Source organism: Gadus macrocephalus, chromosome 7, assembly GCF_031168955.1.
Source record: "Gadus macrocephalus chromosome 7, ASM3116895v1".
NCBI lineage: Eukaryota > Metazoa > Chordata > Actinopteri > Gadiformes > Gadidae > Gadus > Gadus macrocephalus.
This window is the reverse complement of record NC_082388.1, coordinates 19307238-19330733: the sequence shown is the minus strand read 5'-3', so window position 1 is coordinate 19330733 and position 23496 is coordinate 19307238. Positions and strand designations below refer to the sequence as shown.

Sequence of the window (23496 nt, the reverse complement as noted above, 5' to 3'; positions counted from 1 at the left end):
TCAAAGAATTACACTGAATCAATGCGATGAAATTAGCCCCATTCTGGGACAGAAGTGAACATACCATGGTGTAATCTGACGATGTTGGGCTGTGAACCAACTGCAGCTAGGCTATTCTATTGGGACAGGGATTAGTGTTATTTTCGAAGAGGACATTAGATAATGGGAAATTCCAGAGAACCTGTAATGGCTTTAATGGATTTAAGCTTTGCTCAGTGGCCGCAGCCCATAGAGGTGTAAAGCAGTCACTCAATGCACAACTGAATGCATTACGCAGAGCAATGTGTGGCTGTCTAAAGGAGTAGCTGGGTTGCAAAGATGCCTGTGCAGCACTACGCTGCACCAAGCCAAGACTTTTACTTTACAAGGCACAAAGAGAGTGCTTCTCATTGCACTTCGTCCCAACTGTACTTTCAGCAATTGTGCTCCACTCACACTCAATCTTACAAAAGCAAGCTAATGCACCATTGCCTTTTGAAGTAATTCTATTGCCTTTGAAATTTAAACTAAATCAATCAATCAAATGGAGGAAATTCCTTTCACATTTTAATTGAGTTTTTTCCACTGAGATTTTACATACCACATGCTTTTTTCTAAAAGGATGAAACCCATTTCTACGCATTGTTAGTAAGTGCCACTTACAAACCAAGTCAAGCCCAGAATACACGCTGGTAAAATGCCTGTGCTTGCATATAAATCCTTCCCCAACTGGATACATTCAATCCATTCATCTAAAACCCAGCACTTTCACAGTTAGACATAGAGTCGGCTGGTTAATTCCCATAGATCTCAAAGCAGATCAGCACCAGGTGTAATGAAGCAGCCATATATAAACCGCAGCACATGTATTTATGGACCGTGCAAAGAAGACACAAGTTAATGCTGGCGATAGCTCAGCCAGTGTGAAAACACAATTTCTTTAAAAGGCCACGGCGGAGCCAAGGACCGAGAAGATGATGGCTTTACTCACAGTGGATCGTATCCCGTCTTTCACAGGCTTCCTGGCCGGTTACTGTGGGCTGTGGAAGTAACACCACGCCGTCGACCTTACTGCCAGAAACCCCCCTCCGATACCCCCTCCCTCCCGCTCCTTCACATTCACGCACCTGTCCTCAGCCCTCCACTTCAAACTGTGGAGTGGGGAAGAGGTAGCCGGGAGAAAAGTATCACTGAGTCTCTCTGTGTGTACGGCGAAGTATATTCCGCTTCAATCAGAGTCCCAGCTCGGCCCGTCCAGGACACGATTACCCCTCAGCTGGAGGCAAACGTCAACTCTGCACCACACGCTGCATGTGTGCGTTTGTGCATGGGTGCATGTGTGTGTGTATTTCTCTGTGTGAGTGTGTGTGTGTGTGCGCTTTTCTCTGTGGCGGATTCAAAGAGATCTGCAAGCCAACGACATCAGCAGCAGCGGCAGTGGCAGCAGGGGTGGGGGCTGATAGTGTGAGGGTGGATAAAGCCAGCGGTGGCGACGGCGGTACGGGACGCGTTCCTCGGCAGGGCGGCTTTCATCCCCTCCACGTCGCCCTGCCCCCCTCCTCTGTCGCACAGACGTGACACTGCATTCCTTCCTTCTTTCTCTCCTTCTCCTTCTCTCCTCTGATCCTGTCCCTGTTTCGGGGCTTTTGGTCTCCGGCAGCCAAAATAACTTTGAAATAGGAGGAAGAATAAAAAAAAAAAAGGAAAAAGAAAGATCCTAGTTGGCTTAGCCGTGAGAGAAACAAAGAGGGAAAAGAGGAGAAGCGGTGGTGAAAGTAAAGAGCCCAGTTCCTCTTTTGTTGCTCCTTGCTCCCCCCTTCCACCTCCTCGCCGGCTGGGCTGTTTTTTTTTTTTTCCTTCCTTCACCGTCCCTGCCACACACACTATTCTCCCTCTCGGTCTCTCACTCCCTTTTTCTTTCTCTCCCCTCCCTGACATGCTGGCTCACACCCCCTATCACCCCCCCCCCCGCCCTCCTCTCTCTCTCTCTCTTTCTCTGGTTGGTGCATTCCCCAGGACAAAGAGAGGTGATGGGGAGAAGGGGAGAAGGAGAGGGAGCTCAGAGAAACAGAGGAGAGAGGGGGGAGGGCAGGAAATGAAAGGAAGGGAAAACGAGTGGATGCACTTGCAGGAGAGCATTTCTTGCACGTGCCATTTTCCTTCCCTCTCTCTTGCTTTTGTGTGCCCCTCTCTCTTTCTCTCCTGTCCGCTAGCATGTTGGCATTTCAAAGACAGGACCTGTGCTGACAGTAGATGGGTGCCCTTTTTGGGACATAGAACTCAGCCTTGTAAAGTGGTACTAAAGATATCATTTTAGACCACAGTGAGCAGGAGGTTCCCTATATTTGGCCTCTTTTTTGGGGGGGCATTTTCCCCTTATTTTTTAGTTACTACAACAACCTTTTCTACTTGGTACACATTCTAGAACTGAGTTTGTACGATGTATGTAATAAAGACTGGGTTCTTTGGGGTTCTGTGTTGAGAGGTGTTAGCTTGTCATGGTTATTCAGACTGTGACGGTATCCATGACAAAGGGCTGTAAAATGCACTTAAGATTCATGATGTAGCATCAGCAATTACTGCCGGAGCACACAACACAGCTCAATGATGTGGCATCGGAAAAAAAGCATGTTGATATACCTCAAAAATACCTACTGTGAGCCAAGGTTCTCCCTCACTCCATCTGTGTTTTGCGTACAAAATAAACCTTCATCTCTGGCAAAGCACAAGACAGGGAATCAGTGATGAAAACCGTAACCAACCAAACAGAAAACATGCCTGGTCCTGGCTACTGGTCCACCATAACAGTCTGGTTCTGGCTACTGGTCCACTATAACAGTCTGGTGCTGGCTACTGGTCCACTATAACAGTCTGGTTCTGGCTATTGGTCCAACATAACAGTCTGGTACTGGCTACTGGTCCAACATAACAGACTGGTTCTAGTTACTGGTCCAACATAGCAGTCTGGTGCTGGCTACTGGTCCACTATAACAGTCTGGTTCTGGCTACCGGTCAAACATAACAGTCTGGATGTGGCTACTGGTCCACTATAACAGTCTGGTTCTGGCTACTGGTCCAACATAACAGTCTGCTGGTGGCTACTGGTCCACTATAACTATTCTGGTGGTGGCTACTGGTCCACAATAACTATAACTTGTGGTGACTACTGGTCCAACATAACAGTCTGGTTCTGGCTACTGGTCCAACATAACAGTCTGGTTCTGGCTAATGGTCCAACATAGCAGTCTGGTGCTGGCTACTGGTCCACTATAACTATAACTTGTGGTGACTACTGGTCCACAATAACTATAACTTGTGGTGGCTACTGGTCCATAATAACTATAACTTGTGGTGGCTACTGGTCCACAATAACTATATCTGGTGGTGGCTACTGGTACATAATAACTATAACTTGTGCTGGCTGCTGTTGTACCATAACAGCAACGGGAGTCCTCTGCATCTGAACCCAAACCAGACCGTCCAGAAAAACCTTCTTGTGCTCTGATTGTTCGTCAAAGAGGAATAGCCGAGAACAATTTCAACTTGCATCAGTGGTAGCAATGACATCATATGTGCCATCAACATATGAGATCGATTTAAAAAAAGGGCCCGTGACCGGCGTGCGGAATGGAAATTCAAATGGCTGCCAGCTTTATAGAAGAGGACTTATCAGAGCCAGGAGACAGCGAGAGGGGTTAAGGCCCAGAGTGGACGCCCCGGTCACAGAGTTTTCCCCCTGAAGAACAGGAGACGTGGCCATGAGCGTGTCTCGACCACGGAGAGCGTAATGAGAGAGAGAGCAACTAACTACAGACCAATAGAAGGCAAGCCGTCTGTAAAACTCAATACAAACCCTTGACATTCTTCCAGCCATCTGTTGGTCCAGCATATGCGTCATAATTGTATTTACAGATTCCCAAATCAGAAAGCATGCAGCTCAGCAATGTTTACAACTTTTTCACGATGGAAAAAAAAACAGACAACCAAATAGAGCAACACAACAATTGCAGAAACCCAATGGAATGTACTAATTAGACACAACATTTCATACAAAGCCTTGCCTGGGTTACGAATTAAATGGGTGGTCCACTAGCACTAGTGATCCATATCTCTCCATTAGCTTGCCAGTCCAATACAGGGGCGGATGCAATGGCATAACCCAGCTAGTGGACAAGAATACTCCCATCATACTCTACTACGTGTTCTAGCTATTAGTGTCCGATGATAATCCACCACTGACCCAGTTCATTCAGCTTTTTGCTCTTGACGCTAGTGGTGATTTATTTTGATGGCATATAGGGCGTCACCCTCTCATCGGACAGCGCATTCAAAATGGAAAGACACATTTATGTTACCTTTCTGCTGCAGAATCTGCCATACCACGAATGCATACTGTTTGCGATACAAGGTTAGCAAGTAAGGCAAAAATGTGTCTTCAATAGTACCGGGTAATACAAATTAAAAGGTTGCTTTATTTTCCCCATGAGAAGTTGCTATGCAATTTGATAATTGGACCATTTCTGTAAACGTTTAGCTTCAACTTCACCTCTAAATTCTAGAAACCCTGTTCCTCCAGTCCTCGGCTTATTCAAGGTGAATAAACCAACACGCTGTGTTGCAAAATGTGCAGAATATAGACTGCAGAACAAGAATAAGTAATATACTGCAGCAGGGGTGGGACTCTTTTACATTGTTTTGACACTGTGGTAATTTTGTTATCAGTGCAGAATGTATTGGGGAGAAGGAGGAGGAGTTCAAGTGCAAGGATGCCTGCAGGGGTTTAATGCTGCACTTGAGAGCTATCTTGGGAAGGAAGGGGGGGGGGGGGGGGGGGGTTACCGCACACCTGCACTCATTACCGAAGCCCAGAGAGACGTATCTTGTAAAGGGGATTGAGGTTTGCCATCGGATTTAGACACCTAGAAGGATTGGAGTAAGTGGATGAGATTACAACTTGGAGGGAACAGGGGACTGGGGGGAGGGGGTTTGAGATCACCTAAAATCCCCTTATAACAGAGATTTGTTTACTCTACTATAAGCCTCTCCCTACACACCCACCACCCCTGCAGGTTCCCCTGCACCTCAAGACATGCTCCATGAAAAACCACCCCCGTTGCACACGGTGCACGCTGTGATTAACAGCCGACAAAAACTAAAATAAATAGAGGAAAGTCAATATGCGTTTTCGGATTATTGTATTAACCGTATTCTCACGGCTCAAGTCGCTTCAGTTCCTCAGATCAATATTAAAGCAACAGAAAGTGTGGCGGGTTGCGAGAAAAAAACAACCGGTTAAAATAATAGGAATTGACGAGATGACAGCAGTCTCCCGACAACGCAGGATATGACACAGTGTGAATGGAATGAGAAGACGTATTTTTGAAGAGCATTGCACCTCCTTTTCTATTACATTACATTTCATAGGGGGGCCAGGCGGGGGTAAACACAGCCTTCGAAGAGGTTTCATAACTTATTGCATTTATCAACAGACAAAAAAAACCTCAGCCTTGCAGTTAAACGGTCCCGCACGCACCTTAGGAAAATAAAACAACCCTCTACAGTGTTGGCAAGTTAAATCAGCTGTAAACAGTGCAGCATGTGCCCTCTTCTCCAGCAAAATGTCTTTCGACAGTGTATTATTATTTTTCATTAAACTGTGTACATGGGAGATCGTGTTTTGACGGCTGGAGGTGAACGCGATGGTGTGTGTGAATGTGTGTTCTCATGTGCTGTTCGGGGCTCAATGGGAGCTCTAAATAAATAATCACCTAACACATGGAAAGGTCAATTAGAGAGCTTGACTTTGAGTGTACGGGAGAACCCTTTTACATTGGCCATGTATCCTCTGAAAATGAGGCAAGCAGTCTGTGTGTGTCTGTGTGTGTGGGTGTACGTGCACACCCGCCCACACACACATCACACACACACACACACAATATGATGGAAAACCCTTTGTTTGCATTGACAAAGGACGACTATCGGTTACAAAATCGTCGGTTGGGGGGGTTGAGTGATCCATCACATGTGAGGAACACAACGCAGGTTGTCAATTCAGCTGTCAATATTCCACTCGACATTTGTGGTTTGTGGGCTTCAAGCCCTGTTATCATAATCACATCATTTCACCATCATACATGGGGTGTAACGCTCTAGGAGGCAACACTAAACTGATGGTTTGAAACAAACGCCTGCATTCCTCAACATTCTCCCCATGTTACGGCAGTTTGTTAGCTAGCGCGTTAGAAGGAACAAGCTAGCCCACAACGTGCTGACTATTAAGCTGAAAACCGGCACTGCTGCTATTGATGGATTGGGTCCTGACGGGGGAGGCAATACGTCTCCCTACGTGTGTGTGTGTGTGTGTGTGTGTGTGTGTGTGTGTGTGTGTGTGTGTGTGTGTGTGTGTGTGTGTGTGTGTGTGTGTGTGTGTGTGTGTGTGTGTGTGTGTGTGTGTGTGAGCGAGAGAGGGGTGGAGCGAGAGAGTGGACGAGGGAAGGGATCTGAGCATATTGAGTCATCCTGCTCATCTGGTGGGGGGAGGAGCCAAGGTTGAGCCGCCATGAGGCAAAGATGGATGATTGGGAAGGATAGAGGGATGGAGGGATAGATGGCTCGATAGGTGGAGGTCACCATGAATGGCTGACAGGAGTGTAGGAGGGGAGAGCCGACCAGGTTCCCATCATACTCCCTCTTCCCATTATAGGGAGCGTGCGTGTGTGCCGGCCCTGTCTGCACGTCTCTAGTTACACAGGCCCCCCCCCGATACATGGCCATAGAGGGACGTCAATCTTTATCACACGCATGGCCGCACTCTTAGACCGACACTCTCTCTCTCTCACACACACTCACAAAAGACAGCCCCAGTCTGACCCGGGTGACCTTCTGTCAATTAAGGAGGGTGGGGGGCTGGCTAACAGCTGTTGAACTCCCAATTGTGGTAATTACTATGGACGAAGTTATAGCACACAAACTTTCACACAAATATTCACACACACACACACACACACACACACACACACACACACACACACACACACACACACACACACACACACACACACACACACACACACACACACACACACTTTTCCTCAGATATTTACTATCATTCCTTATTCTCATCTACTGTGGTGGAATATGGGAGGTGGGGACAGACTATGGTTGACCCCTAAAGTTATTCAAAAATATGTTTTAATCACTGACACGTGTCTGATTTATATCAAAGTGGCTCAAAAAACCCAAAGGACCCCCTGCTCTCAGAAACAAATGAAGCACTGGTGGTGAGTGACGGGGGGGTGGGGGAAACTGCAAATTGAAAATAAACTTGATTAATAAGTGCTGCAATCATTACGGCAATTTTTTGGAGAGCATAGCCGCCATTAGGTCGATTAGGTTTATAACATGGCTTAGGAGTCGTCACAGGGAGCAGGCCAAATTGGAGTCAGTTGGAGGCCTTTGGCAACCATTACTTTCTTGAGAAATGAAGGAACACTTAACCTTCAGTTATATGCGGTTACATATGATTATGCTATAGGTTACGTTATATCCTCCATGGGAGCCATAGGTCTACGAGTGGATATCACATGAGTCACACGGGGCATACAATTATCTATAAGAAGGTAGGTGGCATTCCCAATGGGAAGGCTGAGTCTCCATGTTGGCACACCAACTGTATCGGTGTCCATATTAAGTGTTCATATCGCACATGCCCACGTCAAGACCAAAAGGAAGGGCAAGGTGTTACCAGAGGGTATTCAGGCATCATAAATAACAACCTTTAACTAAAAACCTTTGACTAAATATAGCTCTATGCTGCTAGAGTTGGACCAAGCAGCAGGGTTGTTTTATTCAGCCGACAACTGGGTTTGTTTTGGTAAATCCGCTAATATATAGTTGTATGTCTCTCTGTATATCTCTCTCTACAGTTGTATCTCTCTTTATATAGTTGTATCACTCTATTAAGTTGTATCTATTGTAGTTCGTCTGTATATGGCAAACAAATAAATCAATAACAACTTTTTTACTGTTGCACTTTGTTTCCCAGTATCCATACAACAAACAAGCCCACCTCATTGGATGCTGTCAACAGAATGCTCAGCGATTCCTTTGTGCAAACCAGTGAGCACAATGCAGCCCCCCCTGGGTTCTTATGAAATACTCATACTTGCGTGGCAAGGAAAATCCACTGCGGGATTTCAGAGGATACTCAAATGTCTTGACAATTTGCTGACAGGCTCTAGGCTATGATAAGCACTGGCTGTCAGCCTAGTTGTCGGGAGACTTTTTCTTTCAATAAACTGCCCCCCCCCCCAAAAAAAATAAATAAGTTTGATCAGAAATTCACCGCAAGGTCTGTGGATTATTGTGTCATTGTTTCTCAAAAAAGCTGTCACCTTTTTGTTTTTCAACTGTCTTTTTATTCCTTTGACTTGAGCAACTGCATGGCTATCGTCACTAGCCAGTCAGTTACTCAACTGAATTGCTAGATATTATCATCTCCCTAAGCAGGGCAAAATACAGTAATTTTTGGGTGAACTGATCCTTCAAATTAACTGACCAAGGGGTATACTATATGTGCCCGTCATGAAAAAGACAATTGTTACAAATGAAACAGCATCACCAGAGACAAATTCAACACTGCCAAAAATAGTTGGTTTAAAAGTCTTTCCAATGTCACGTAATGTAGGGCATAATATAGACTAGAACCACCCTAATCCACCAAATATTCCCTGTGCATCCTTGTGAATCTACAGAGACAGGGAATCCATCTGACTATTGCGGATATCGCGTTTTATTACGGTCAGCACAAAGGAAGCAGCTTGACACAACAGAATTCACAGAAATTCACAGTCATCCAACTTTTGGATGACTGTCCACTTTGTAAGAGTTGAGTGCAGTCATGATTTGTAACCCTTTACAGGCCATAAACCTAAAGACACACGAAATATAGAGTTAACTTAATGACAGGTGTTCTGAATTAACCCTGAGACACTTAAACCCGCTGTCAATAAATACAATAAAAATGCACTGATGTTTGGCAAGGCCCAAATGATGGCAGAGATGTTAAAATGGAGCACCAATATGTCAAAATATAATGAAGATATATTCAGTTAGCACAGTACCGGCTGAGTCAGACGGCCTAGCTCCAGGAGATGAGCTTAATGTAAGTCAACATGTTGTGCTCCACTAGGAGGCGGCATGGACGTTGACTTAATTTATCTCTGAGTCAGACTCAAACGGGCGCCTAAACAACAAGGTGCTGGCTTGTTAAACAAAGATGACCTCCTTTTTTTAATTTAATTTTTTACAGGAAATAGGTTAATTGACTTTGTAGAAAAATAAATGTCAGTAAACAAAACAGTCTGTGTGTGTGTGTTTATGGACATCTATATGGACACACAGGGCTGTGTTAAACCACTGCGTTGTTGGGGCAGCTGAGTGGTTTAACACCACTCTGCGGCCCTACATAAAACAGAGAGAAGTAAACATGAAAGGCAATACAGAGCACGGCTCAGACGGCAAGTAACTGGGATCAAGTCCTTTGGCACGCAACGTTAACGCCACAAAAAGTCGAGGGGAGAGATTACTAAAAAGTAAATAGTTCACTAATAATAAAGTCTTGCCGTGTCAGGACAGAAAATGTATTATCTTTTAGATTTAGGAAACAATCTTAATTTCATATGTTTGCTTTTATGATTCTTCAATCATACCATTCTTTAAATCTCAACGCGGTACCCTATGGCTGTGTGCAACGAAAATTTCAGCTGAACACTGACCCCTATTGGTGCCTTCAGGGAATTACAAGAATGCAACTTCTAGAGAAAGCTGCGGCAGTCATCAGTTTGAAGACAAGAGTGGACCCCACCATGATGTTTTCAGGACTTTTCAGTGATTGATCTTACAAACAGGGTTCAAAATATTCAGCGCAAAGCCCAGCATGTATACCCCATTAACTGAAGTTTAACCACGGACCGGTTTAGTGTTCAAGCGTTTTCTGCGAGTCAAAGGTAAAGAATCGACTGAGCCAACAGGGAAAGTGTATATCCCAGCAGTAGACTACAAGAGACATCAATTTCATTGTAATTACACCATGCTCCACCCGCGTTTTAATCATTGTTCCAACCTTAACAAGCCTATGGCATCTTTCATGGCTGCCTGTCTGGGTTCAACACTAAAAATAGGACACTAGAGAAGAACAGCCAAAGCAGCCACTGGCTGTGGATGCATTGGGTCAAATGTAATAAAGACGATGGGTTGGAGTGAGTCACGGTTGTGAAAAGGCAACTCGAACAGACTCTGTCTCCCTTGTTTACTGCTGACATGTTTCCCACTCAGAAAGGGGAAAAACGGCTAGGTGTACCAATTCTACAAAGAGTTGTATAAAAACCACCTTAAGCGCTGAGCTAAGCCAGGGGTGGGTGGTTTGAGGGTTGGTTGAGGAGTGGTGGGGTCAGGACGGCGTCTGCTTACCTGGATTGTGCCAAAGTCCACGTTCTCGTAGTGAAAATGAGCGCACTCGGCCAGCTTGGGGAAGTGTCCCTTGGTGAAAGAAAGTCTGAAAGACGCACACACGCACACACAAAAACACACACACACACACACACACACACACACACACACACACACACACACACACACACACACACACACACACACACACACACACACACACACACACACACACACACACACACACACACACACACACACACACACAGGTCAGGACGGTGCACTAGAGGAAATGTTTCATGACAGGAGGGGTGAGTGGGGGAGGGGGGGGTGGAAGCGAGTCGGGGGGAACAGAGATAGACAGAGGAAGTGAGGGGAACGGAGGGGATCAAACACAGGCGATAAACAGTGAGTAAGCGGCTGGGAAGCGAGACACAGACAGCAGGCTGGGAAAGGGGACACATGAGAGAGTTGAGGCAGATGGACGGTGGCAGGTGTATATTTGTGTGTGTGGGTGCGTCCTAAGCCTTCACTGTCTATGTGGCTATGTGAACTTAGTCTGTGGATGTGTGTTTGTGTGTATCAAAGAGTGTGTCTTGTTTTTGTGTTTGCGTCTCTGAGTGCATAGATGATTTTCTATGTGGGACTGCCTCTGTCTGGGTGTGACAGTGCCATGCACAATATTGCACAATCTTATACATGCACGCATGTGTATGTGTAGCCAGCCATGGTTAAGTAGATGACATTCTGTGTCTGACTGTGGCTGACTATGAGTATGAGTATGAGTATGTGTGTGAGTGTGTGTGTGTTTTTGTCTGTGTGTTTTTTTGCAAGTATGTGTTTTTGTCTGTATGTGTGTGGATATGTAGGTATGTGTGTGTGTGTGTGTGTGTGTGTGTGTGTCTGTGTGTGTGTGTGTGTGTGTGTGTGTGTGTGTGTGTGTGTGTGTCTGTGTGTGTGTCTGTGTGTGTGTGTGTGTGTGTGTGTGTGTGTGTGTATCTGTGTGTGTGTGTGTGTGTGTCTGTGTGTGTGTCTGTGTGTGTGTCTGTGTGTGTGTGTGTGTGAGTGTGTGTGTGTGTGTGTGAGTGTGTGTTTTTGTCTGTGCTGTTTTTTTTGTCTGTGTGTGTTGGAGTGTGTGTGTGTGTGTGTGTGTGTGTGTGTGTGTGTGTGTGTGTGTGTGTGTGTGTGTGTGTGTGTGTGTGTGTGTGTGCGTAAGTGTGTGTGTATATGCGTATGTGTGCGTGCGTGTCTGAATTTTCATGTGTGTACGGGAATGTGTGTGTGTGCGCCCAAATCTGAGCGCGAGCGCTTTTGGTACCCGTGCATGTGCATGTGCATGCGAGCGTGTGTGTGTGTGTGCGCGTCCGGGAATGTGCCCCCCCTGCTGGGCGGGGAAAGGGAGAGTGGTGCGCCACTCACTTCTTGACATTCTTGACCTTCATGCTGGCTGTGCTGCTGCTGCACGAGCGCATGAGGGGCTCTGTGCGCAGCTCGGGGATCTCTGCACTGCGGGCCTAAGACACAAACACACACGCTCAGATTAATGTCAATGTCTAACCCTGAGTCTGGCCAACAAGTATTGAAAAGGCAAGAAAAATTATACACATCCTCTGTTAACTGCTTGTTGTTATTTTTAGCGCACATGTTTACAAAATCGTATGGCTGGTATCAGCTGCCAGCCCCGATTGCCGCAGGTCAGATGCAAGTAGAATAGGTTGGACCATTTGATCACTAGAGATGACTGTACTGAGTTGGGGTCTTTCCCTCCGGTGTAATTTCAACAGAGGAGTTTGCTGCCATCATGGCCTGGTGGAAAAACCCTGGTACTGCAGGCCTAGAAAAACTTAATATACTTTGCATGCTGTATAAGTTCTCAGAGCACTTTGTGGATGCCGAATGGATTTTGCATGGCTATTAGGGAACATGCTACAAACCGGAGATGCTAAGGGGCATGCCATGTTTTCTGGGAGCTACAGAAAGCCATGCGTGTGTAGGCAGGCCGGGAGAGCAAGGTTCATTCAAATGAACACGGGTCACTACAATTATTGACCGTACCCGGTCCCCTCACAGAGACAGAATGTTCTTATTTGCTGGCCAGTTGCTATGGCTTTATTCAAATAGTTTGAAATGGGAGGCAGCAGTCTTTGGAGCCTTACAGTGTGTGCCACAGTTTGGACAAGCTCGCAATTCATCTGTGACACAGACCCCACTGAGTCTGTTACCGGGGCTGATTAGTAAATGTCAGTGCACTGTCCAGTTGTTCCATGCATGGGCTGTTGGTCACACTGTTATGGCTGTTTAGTAGCAGACACACAGACTCAATCACTGATGTCTTGATTTGAAAGAGGATAAGATGATGTCAGTGTGCAGGTTGCCCCTCTGTGAAGTGAGCATTTAACCTGTAATTTATAGCTTTTATTGTAATCGTAAAATGTGTTTAGCAACAATAACTGTAATTTACAGATTTTATTCTTTTGAAGACTTGTATCTTATTTGTTCTTATAATTAAATAAACAAATACACTTAATAAAAAGTGAAACTGACTATTACCCAGATGATGTGATTGATTGTGAAACATTCCACTCGGGCTAGTGTTTGGGTTTGCTGCTCAGATACAACCGACGTCGTCCCAGAACGAAACCAAGTACACCAAGCAAGAGAGGACAAGTCTTGCATCAACGTCAGTTAATAGGATGGTATGCAGATGAGGTCAAACTTTGTCAGGAAAACATGCTGACGCTGCAGTCAGCTGAGCCCGGGGACAGCACAGTAGCTTTTAACGTTTCCAAACTCCCAGGGTCACTTGTCACACCCCCGAGGCAGAACATGCCAGATCGCAGCCTATCGGGAGAAACAATGGCAGAATAGCGTAGGAGATAGCGTTTCGATTCCCAGCTGAACGGTACAGTGGTCAATCTGCAATGTCTGCAGCCAATCTGAGACAACCTTGAGCAAGATGGCCAGGCCAACCCCTACCTGTTGCTTAATGGAAGGCAGCTAAATTCAAAGACAGTAGGAGACAGATAGAGAGAGACATAGACAGACAGACCGAGAGACACACAGAGACAGAGAGACACACAGAAAGACAGAGAGACACACAGACAGACAGAGAGACACACAGACAGAGACAGAGACAGAGACAGAGACAGAGACAGAGAGAGAGAGAGCGCGAGAGAGAGACAGACAGACAGACAGACAGACAGACAGACAGACACAGAGAGAGAGACACAGAATGAGTACGTTTTTTTTTTTTCCCAGACTCCTCTTTGGTGTACAGTGCAATGGGGAGCAGCTGCATATCTGCCAGTGTGAAAGTCAGTAAGGAAAGTATAATGTACAGAGCTAGTATTACCTGGAGGGATGGTTTCAGAAAATCTATTCATATTCTTGCTGGGGACATTTAGTTGGAGCTAGCACATCTTTTTACAATTGAATGTCATCTCAGGTTTGTGCGAAAGACACAAATATATTGTATAAAAGTATGAGAAGTGCTTTACCAGATTGGATACATATAGCTAGGTTTGGCAGATTATGTCATGGAAAGAAACGTCATTTGAATCCAGCTGCCAAACATCAGACTGCCCATTAATACCCAAAGCAATTAACTACATGAATAGGCCATCTAGATTTAAATCTGATAAAATTCTAGTCCACGCATCTCCCCTGAAGTACTGTGTGTTTCAGACGCTGCCATCAAACTTGCCTCTGGGAAATAAATAAAAAAAGGCAGAATCCATGGCCCTGCTGCCACGACGAGAGCTAACACCGACCTTCCTAAGCTTCCTCTCCCCATCCCAGTCCGGATTTGCCTGCCGCTTGCAGCAGGAAATATAAATAACAAACACAGACATAGCAGTATGGTTTCCGTTAGTCCCTCCTCCCCCCCGATTAATATTCATGAGCATGTAGCGTTTGTTGTTGTTCATCAACACTTGCCCTAGCCGCTTTCCAATCAAAACGCAACGATAAAAACACTTGCGATACGGGAAGCGGCCAGGGGTGGCTCAAAGCGTTGCCATAACAACGGCCTCATTTCCTCTGCCACTGTCGATGTCCCCACAAAGTGTTCCGGGGGAAAGAAAAGCGAGACGGAGATAAACAAGAGAGAAAGGGACGGAGAAACAAGAGAGACTTACAAAGGGAAAGACAGGGGAGAGGGCTAGAGGAGAGAAAGGGTGAGAGAGGAGAGTGCTGAAAGGAGAGTAAAAGGATGAATGATGTCGATGGAGTGCAATGCGGAGAGGCGACGCACACACGGTACGGACGGAATAAGTACCGGGGTAGGTTAATGTCCATGTGTCGGAGGGCTTTGAGCTCTCCACTTGTACCACATTAAAAGTCTCCATCTGCTTTCATGATAAGGGTGTTGTGCCAGCAAGTGCCGGTAAGACAATTTTGAATGGAGATGTTGCTGCTCACAGCTAATCCATGAGAGGAGTTAGAAAAAGAAAACAACAACCAAAGGATAACTGAGTAAGCCTAAATGTAAGTTCTTTGGGACTTCAATATGTCACTGCCACTGTGTCTAGCGACCTGGAATGAATTGAAGGACTGACTGAGTCTGTATCTGTATTGTACTGTATGTGTGTATGTCTATGTGCATGTCTGTGTGTGTATGTTGGTATAATTGCTATTACTAGTATGTGCTATGTATGATAGTGGGAGCATGATGCGTGGGAGTATGCATTGTGCAGGTCAACTATGGGCCTACCCGTGTATTTGTCTATGTGCATGTAGTCTACGGCTATCTGAACGTCCCCCTTTGCTTGTTATAGTGTGTGTGTGTGTGTGTGTGTGTGTGTGTGTGTGTGTGTGTGTGTGTGTGTGTGTGTGTGTGTGTGTGTGTGTGTGTGTGTGTGTGTGTGTGTGTGTGTGTGTGTGTGTGTGTGTGTGTGTGTGTGTGCTTGCGGACGCATGTGTGTGTCTCACCATGGCACTAATGGTCTCCTCCCAGTCGGGCCGGTCTCGGGGGTGAATGTAGGCCAGTTCAGACACGACGTCTAGGTCCTCGTCCTCGAAGTTCCGGCCGGGCCTCAGGCCCCTGGGGACACACACACACACACACACACACACACACACACACACAGTTCATAAAGACACACGCCTGACATTCAGCGGATGTCATGACAATAAACTCCAACTCAAAAACCTGCAATTTCTGTAGGCTTCCCGTCATGGGTTTTTTGTGCGTGTATACGTAATGATATGCATGTTTATTTATATGTACATACAATCATGTATGTGTACGTGTATACTAATATGTACATTCTTTTTGTGAATGTATGTATTGGTATGGGTATTTTTCTTTGGGTACGTACCTATGTCTGTGGCTTTACATATCTATACCTATGTTTGTGTACATATGTATGCACACACACATGTGAACATATGTTAATGTCTGTGTAGTATGTATGGTTGTGATATATGAACGTAAAACTACATGTGGTTCTAACGTTGTTGCTAGTGTGTCCTGGGTGGTTGCTAGGGACCTCTGGGTAGTTGCTATGGTGTTCTAGGCAGTTACTAGGGTGTTTTTGGTTTGTTAATAGGGTGTTTTGGGCAGTAGTTAGGGAATTCTTGGATGGTGCCTGGGAGTTCCGGGTATATACAGCCAACATATGTATGGTACACATATATTACACTTGTTTGTGTATGCATTTGTGTGTTTAGATTTGAACAATCAGCGATTAAGGTTAAACATTTTAATGTATAATATGGGGAATTTGTGCAAACATTGTGGGAGAAGATGCAGTTTATAAATGTTTAGGTTTCAATGACTGACCCAATCGTACAAACATGGAATTAGTAATTATGGTAACTTTAATTTTCTCATCTATATGCACACTTGCTCAAAAAAATATATCATAGCACATTATTCCACTGCAGTAACTATCATATGATAAAATAAAAATTGCCATTCTATGATAATGTTTGTGTGAGGAGCCAGCGAAAAGTGGTGGAAAGGGAATTATAAGAAGCATGCAAGAGAACAGTATTTGCCCTGCTTACAGCAGTGCAAGAACTAAGCATGGTATAGCAAGCTTAATGCTAGAAATTGACCCTAGTTTGTAAATGGCAGGAAATACTGCCGTCATCATACCGAGATACAGAGACGATCGTTATGTGTGTGTATGTGAAAGGAGAGGGCTGGAAAAGTTCAGAGCAAATGGTCTGTTGGTTAGAATACAGTAGACAATGGAGAAGCACGCAGCAACACAAGGCAGGTGTAGAGACACATGAATACTTTGAATGGACTTTTGTATTGCTTTGTTGTTTACACTGTGCTAGCACAAAGGCTGTGCCGAATGTAGTGTGAAGATGGCCGAGAGCCCGCAGGGTCTAGCTGGGATGAGGCCATGTTGCTGTAGGACATGGGGGGCAGGGTGGATGGGAACAACGGGTACAATATAGACCATGTAGACCCTCCTACATGGTCTACTATACTGTATGTGAGAGTGGGTTGGGGGGAGATGGAAAATGAGGGCACCACCAGGTCGGGTGGGGCAGTAGGATGTGACATGAATTCAAATGAACTTGCGGTGGTGGAGGGAGGAGGAGAATGGCCTGCAGCCACAGGGGGGTTGTGGAGGGGGGGGTACAGGCTGGGGTCCAGTGGCCTCAGGCGGGGCACACTCTGGTGGTTGCACTGGCTAGCAAGATGGCTAGCAAGCTAGCGGGAGGGATACAAATGCAGCATCTCAGTGTGGGAATAATTGGACCCAAGGCACACCAGATGCCGATATAAGAAGAACGGTTGGAGAGAGGTTGAGGAATAATCTGCATACAACCACAATTCTCTGAACACATTCCCACGCACACACACCTACAGAAGGATTTTATGCAGCACTCGTTAAACCTCTATTTGTGAAACCTAATGACTTGGCTCTACATATTTCCTCCTTGTACAGACTTGCAAATCATGAGGCAGACTGGCAAACACAGGAATCTCATCTTCCAAGGCCACCAGACACCAATCTTCAGTTTAAAAGAAAATACATTTAACGCATGTTTAAGACGGCTACAACTCCCTCTGTGTGCTACCCATGGGCCCTGCTTGATGGAAACATTTAGGAAACCAACAAGGTTTTATACATATATTCATAAAGACACACGGCTGACATTTAGCGGATGTCATGACAATAAAAAATCTGCATCCCTGAGTCGTATCGTACCGCATGCATCTAGTTCTGTATCGGCTCGTCCTATAAAGGAGAGCTGCACACCCATAATAACCATCACCAGGGTTCCGCAGTTAAGGTATCCACATATTGCTGTACCTGCACCCGACTGCTACTCAAACTTCTTCTATATCTAAGAATAGGAAAATTACACCCGTGTCCGTGTCCGTGTCCCAAATCCGCTATTGTGAAATGCCCTTCTCCCACCCTGATGGCACTTTAGGATTTTTTTAAGGCTAAAACTATGGTGAAAGTTATGCACCCGAGACTAAATAAAGGCTTTTTCACAAAAGATGAAAGGAAAGTCATGAAATTAGTCAAATGTATGCCTATTAGGCTAATATTAGGCTATTATATTATTAGCTGAGATCACAGAGAAAGCTGAGGCCGTAGCTTATGTGTGCTGCTGAAAACTACAATTGCTTTGTTCTTAATCATTTCAAATGAAGGAGATTTGTGGACTCCTGTAATTCAAGCTGTTATTTAATCAGAGAAGAATTTGCATACCTCGATGCCATGCTTTTCCCTATGCATGTGAGTGCAGCCTAGTAACTGTAACCATTTGGATTAATGAACCAAACAACAAAATGTTTGACAATAACATAACAAGCTTTCTTTATCTCGGAAAAATGAAATTGAACAGAAAACACAGACCAGCGGCAAAAAATATACATAATAGGCGTAGACCTAAACTGTAATAAAACACTCATCTTATTCTTAAATAAATCAGAATACAACAAATGTACAACAAATAACAGATAATCTGAAGAAAATAACATATTGATTTTGTCTGACAGGCTATAATGGCATTGAAGGAAATGCATACCCAACCTCAAATGCAAAAAATTGGATTGCATACAAGAAATAGTTCTTAATAGTAAATTAAAGAGCTGATTTTAACATCCCTTCCGCAAATCACCCACATATTACGAATACCCAAAATTGGCTAATCCACAACCGCCTGCTGCCATGGTTAAAGCCAGGTCACGCGGGCCCAGTACTCGATCCGTGCATGTCTATAACACACACACACACACACACACACACACACACACACACACACACACACACACACACACACACACACACACACACACACACACACACACACACACACACACACACACACACACACACACACACACACACACACACACACACACACACACACAACTGAAGCAGTCTCAGTCCCCGAGGACATCATTATAGTCAGTGATGATATCAAAGGTCAACACAGTGCTTCATAAATCTTGTAACCACTCCAAAAGGTTTGGGACCAAGGAAGTCATTAACGTGGGTATGATTTAAGAAAAAAAACTGAAATGGTCAAACTAGAGAGGGAGCACATGAGAGCTCAGAGAAGCAGTTAGACCCATGGACCACGGTGTCTTGTTCACAGTTTCTACCCCCAAGGGTGGCAGCAGCTCAGGAGATAGAGCGGGCTGTTGCTGGTTCAATCCCTGGCAACTCCTAGCTAAGTGTTGAGATGTCCCTGAGCAAGACACCTGAGCCTAACTGCTCCCCATGAGCTGGCTTTTGCCTTGCATGGTTTACACCGCCGTCGGTGTGTGAATGTGTGTCTGAAGGGGTGAATGTAACACAATAATTGTCAAGCGCTTTGAGTAGCATCAGGTCTCAAAAGTTACAGCTCCATAAAAGCTGTCCATTCATTTACCATTTCTATTCATAGTGTTGGTCACATAGTAGGCACTGAATTATCTAATTATCGGTTGGAGGGACAAATGAGCACGCTAGCACTCACAGCCATAGTTACTGGGTTCCATCCCAGCCCCTCCATTGTCATTCCATCTGTCTACAACATGGATAAAAGCATCTGATAAATGATTAAAGAGTAAAACAGTAACTAATATCAACAAATGTCTTGCTAGCGTTCAAAAAGTGGCGTCTGTGTTAGACATGCACCTGATTCACTCCTTTGTAGCCGGCTGTTTACACCACAATACGCAGAAGGAATTCAGGCATCCCTCTGTCATGTATGCCCCAAATGATAATGAGGATGATGAGGAGGAGGATGAGGAGGATGAGGATGAGGATGAGGATGAGGATGAGGATGATGGTGGATGGCAGCAAGAACCGGAGTGAAGGGGGGGATGGTAAGAGTCTCAGGAATGCGGTGGCGGTCGTCTCGGCTGTCCTCGTTGGCGGCCTAGTGGTGCCCCCGATCCGCACCGTTTATCGGGTCACTGAGCATTACCCCCGGAAAGCAGAGCATAGCTTTCCGAGTGGTTTGAAAGAAGGCCTTGATTGGACATCGTATTCCACCTCCGATGTCACTGCCACCACCACAAGCAACGCCATGGCTGACAGCGACGAAACAGACTCCCGGGCTTCCCGGCATCCTTTGAGTTAAGAGGCGCAGGGAAAGCACCTGCGGCGGCCACTCTCTCAGCAGCAGAGCTGAGGACTGCCAGAGAGAGGTCTCTGTGTTTGACGACGGGAGTGCACTTTACAGTCCTTCAGAAAAGAAGAGAGCGCTAGCCCACCAGAAGAGGGGAATCATCTGTCTAAAGAAATTGACTTTGCTCAGCTTCCAAGCTCTACCGCCCTGCCAACAACTTCCAACTGTTCCTGTCCCCCCCCCCCCCCCCCCCCCCATCACTTCTCTTTCCGTTTTTATTGGATGAAAACCTGCAGTTCCTCCATTTAGCTTTGCAAGCTAAAAAGTTCAGGTGTCTCTTATTTCCTTATCTTTCTCCCACGCATCCTAGCCCAGCTAGAGCCCTCGCCTGTCCTCGAAGGCACTGAGTGATAAGGAACAGTGAAAGAGAATTTACATTTTCTTTACTATGGAAATAGGGCTGCATCTTCAGTCAGGGATGACAAGAAAAATAAACCCTTATCAACGTTTGCATCTCTCCTGAAAAGGATAGGTTGTTGGGGAGTTCAGAATGCAAACATGGTTCCAAATCCTTACATACTATTAAAAACGCTCCTTTAAAAAATAAAATTTAACGCATAACGATATTCTATTTTGTGCCATACGAAAGCAAATAAGATTTCTGGAAGTTCAGTTAAAGCAGACAAAGACCCTGACAGAGAATTCTGATGGAAACCATTTCAATTGGTCCCTTTTCAACAGACAACACTGCAAGGGACATAAGCGATCAATAACAGAACAAAGAGATAGGAAGGAAAACAAGGATTCCTCTATTGCCAAGTTTTAATATGATGCATTTGTGTTCAACCAAGTTGGCAAGTTGTTGCCTGCCCTTCCCATAACAATTTGACGGGAAAGGGGATCGTCAGAGCTTCGGCAGCCGATCACCTGTGTAGCAACCCGTGAAGTGATTGTGCCTTATTTGTATAACTAACTGATCCTTTTCATGCAATGTAAATAAATTGATCATGCCATAATAAACAGTATCTAAGATGACTGCTTTCACAATACATCGATTGCTAACAAAGATGCAACTATAGCCAATGATTTTGGCTGAATTGTATTATTTAGGGATGGTTTGCAAGGCTTCTATTAAGTAAGTACTCTAAATAATGTAGTAAGAAATAATCTGTAAGTAACATTATGTAATGCTTTACAGGAAATGTTAACGTTAGATAAAAATCATCAAATTAAAAATATAATATAGATGAATTCACTTTATCAGGAGACACATGGCTTAAGTGTCCAGAGAGGATAAAAACCTGTCCAGGCACAATAGCATGCATTTGTGCTTCCATTTATTTAATGACGGACGCCAGGGAATATCATGGCATGGCATCATTCAAAAAGGCCTCTGATGAATGATGCAAGTACAGTGATGGCTCGAGAGCGTTGAAATTGGGACGACCAAAAATGTGCCACAATCACCCTCCTACCATCTAACAACTGTGCCACACTCACCCACCTACCATCTAACAGTCTGCAGAGACTGGTCGTTTATCAATTACATGCAGCAAGTTAACAAACAAGTGGGCTGAGGACTGCATTGTACGTTGGCGAGACTCAAATCAATTAAACTGCACCTACAAAAACAAATCCTTCTTGCATTTCCAGCGTGGCTAGGGCTAAGTCGATAGATACAGTATATGCATATCCTATCCATTTTTAATGAAGCGTCTTCAAAAGGTACTACTGCTACTAGTGTTGTTACGGTTGGCCTATTTGCAAAGTACGATTTTTTTTTGTATAGAGAAAGTTGTCAGGAATTGCGCCAAACATTTTAAAGGGAAGGGGTAAAAGAGAGGCAGCTCATCTCTCTTATCTCTTTCAACTGACGGGACTGGCTTATTTTGGGCATTCCCATCTGGGTTTGTTAGAAGCGGATACAAAAACACAAAAGCTCTTCAGCCGTGCTGAAAATGTAGACCTATATACCAGAAAGAGGCACTAAAAAACGTATGCCCTGCAAAGCAAACGTCCTGTTGAAGCTTCAGTCGGTTTGTATGCACAAAATGAGAACTACTATTTCATTAGTACAATTAAATCACTAATGTGTGGTTGGTTGTGAATAACCAGCCATTTAATTGTGAGTTTACCGTCAACCGAATATCATATAAGAAGCAGAAAACAAGAGTATAGAAGTTGTTGCTTACTCTAATATGTGGTTACACCAATTCATTCAATGACCTTTTGGGCACATGTGTAAACTCAAAACGAAATGATTTTACGCCCATTTGTTTTCTGTCAACACCACCATCATGTTGCTTTTATCAGATTATAATCAAGTTAGCAGTGCCCTGCTGTGCACATACAAGGTAAAAACAAAATGATTCTACATTAAACTTAGTCAAGCAGTAAGCACACAAAAGAATGTCTTGATGATAGTTTCTATAACTTCAAAGAAAACGACTGGGACTCAAGGTGGACATGGCAAGGACGGTGGAAATCTTCTCCTGCGCTTCCTTTATTAGAGGTGAAAGGGATAAAGAAAAACCTTGAGTCAGTATTCTCCAGTGAGAGCAATAAGAGGGTAGAGGTTGAGGCAACACACAGTCCGTGGCAAAGCACAAATGTTAGGATACCGAAAGGAGAAGAGCCGCATAGAGGGAGTCATGAATCTCAACAGCTGAAGTCCTGCATTTACAGATTCTGTCAGCTGCTGTTTGTGCGTCTAGCAGCCGTCTTCGTGGAGAGTCAAGGGTTTGAAAGAGTAGACACTGACAAGGCTCCACCAACAACTACTACCGTGGTAGTAGTTAAAATTGATAAGCTAGCAGCAAAAAATATATAAATACAACAAAGAAAGAGGAAGAAAACACGAGACCAAAAAAATACGTTAATGTTGCTTATATGAGACACGGTAGCTGAGTATTTAGATTGGCATTCCTGTGTTCAATTCTGAATTCGAGATCTGAGGCAAAACAATCTTGATAGACATCCTTCCAGTTTGATAGTCTGGACTGCACTCCGAAAGGCAGCTTTGTTCAAAGTAGTTCAGCTCAAACACTCCACCTTTTTATTCGATCGTTTCACATTTCCTTGCTAACCAAGCACAGCGGTTACTTTTTGTTGAAGATGGGCTCACCTAGGATCAAAGAATCAACCCCATTGACACGATCAGCAGGACCAGGCTATGTATACACCCCACATTGGAGGAAATGTATATACACAACATGACCATCCACCCACATGTGAAGTCCTTTGATGCAGTTACCTGGAAACCTTCCTGTAGAGAAACACCATTTTGCCTGGTGTCTACTCCCTCTGAACTAAGGAAACAAATGTCATTACTCTTTGACAAAACATTGTTTTCTTTAATTTAAAGTTTGCTTGAACTATTTACAATTGCAGTCATTAAGCAAACGCCTTTATCCAAAGAGACGTATACAGCAGGTGTACAGGTTTAGGACTCTTTCTCAGGGATGACTAGAGGGGGATCACTATTGGTGATGGCGTCTTAAGGCATACCCTTTGGGCTGGGAGTCAAACCCC

The 23496-nt window shown here is 44.7% G+C and overlaps 1 protein-coding gene across 4 annotated transcripts in view; it reads right to left on the bottom strand.

Annotated features, from left to right (window-relative positions):
* arhgap32b (Rho GTPase activating protein 32b) overlaps window positions 1-23496 on the bottom strand; it is a 78648-nt gene that overhangs the window by 38440 nt on the left and 16712 nt on the right. For 3 of the 4 annotated variants that reach the window (XM_060057179.1, XM_060057180.1, XM_060057181.1), the window contains exons 3-5: window positions 15358-15469; window positions 11848-11942; window positions 10450-10534 (exon numbers count right to left, since the gene is read on the bottom strand). In XM_060057179.1, coding sequence (XP_059913162.1) covers window positions 10450-10534; window positions 11848-11942; window positions 15358-15360 — 183 coding nt within the window. In that variant the 5' untranslated portion in view covers window positions 15361-15469. Of the gene's footprint in view, window positions 1-970; window positions 1867-10449; window positions 10535-11847; window positions 11943-15357; window positions 15470-23496 lie in introns of those variants that run through there. The other variant, XM_060057182.1, reaches the window with a different exon arrangement.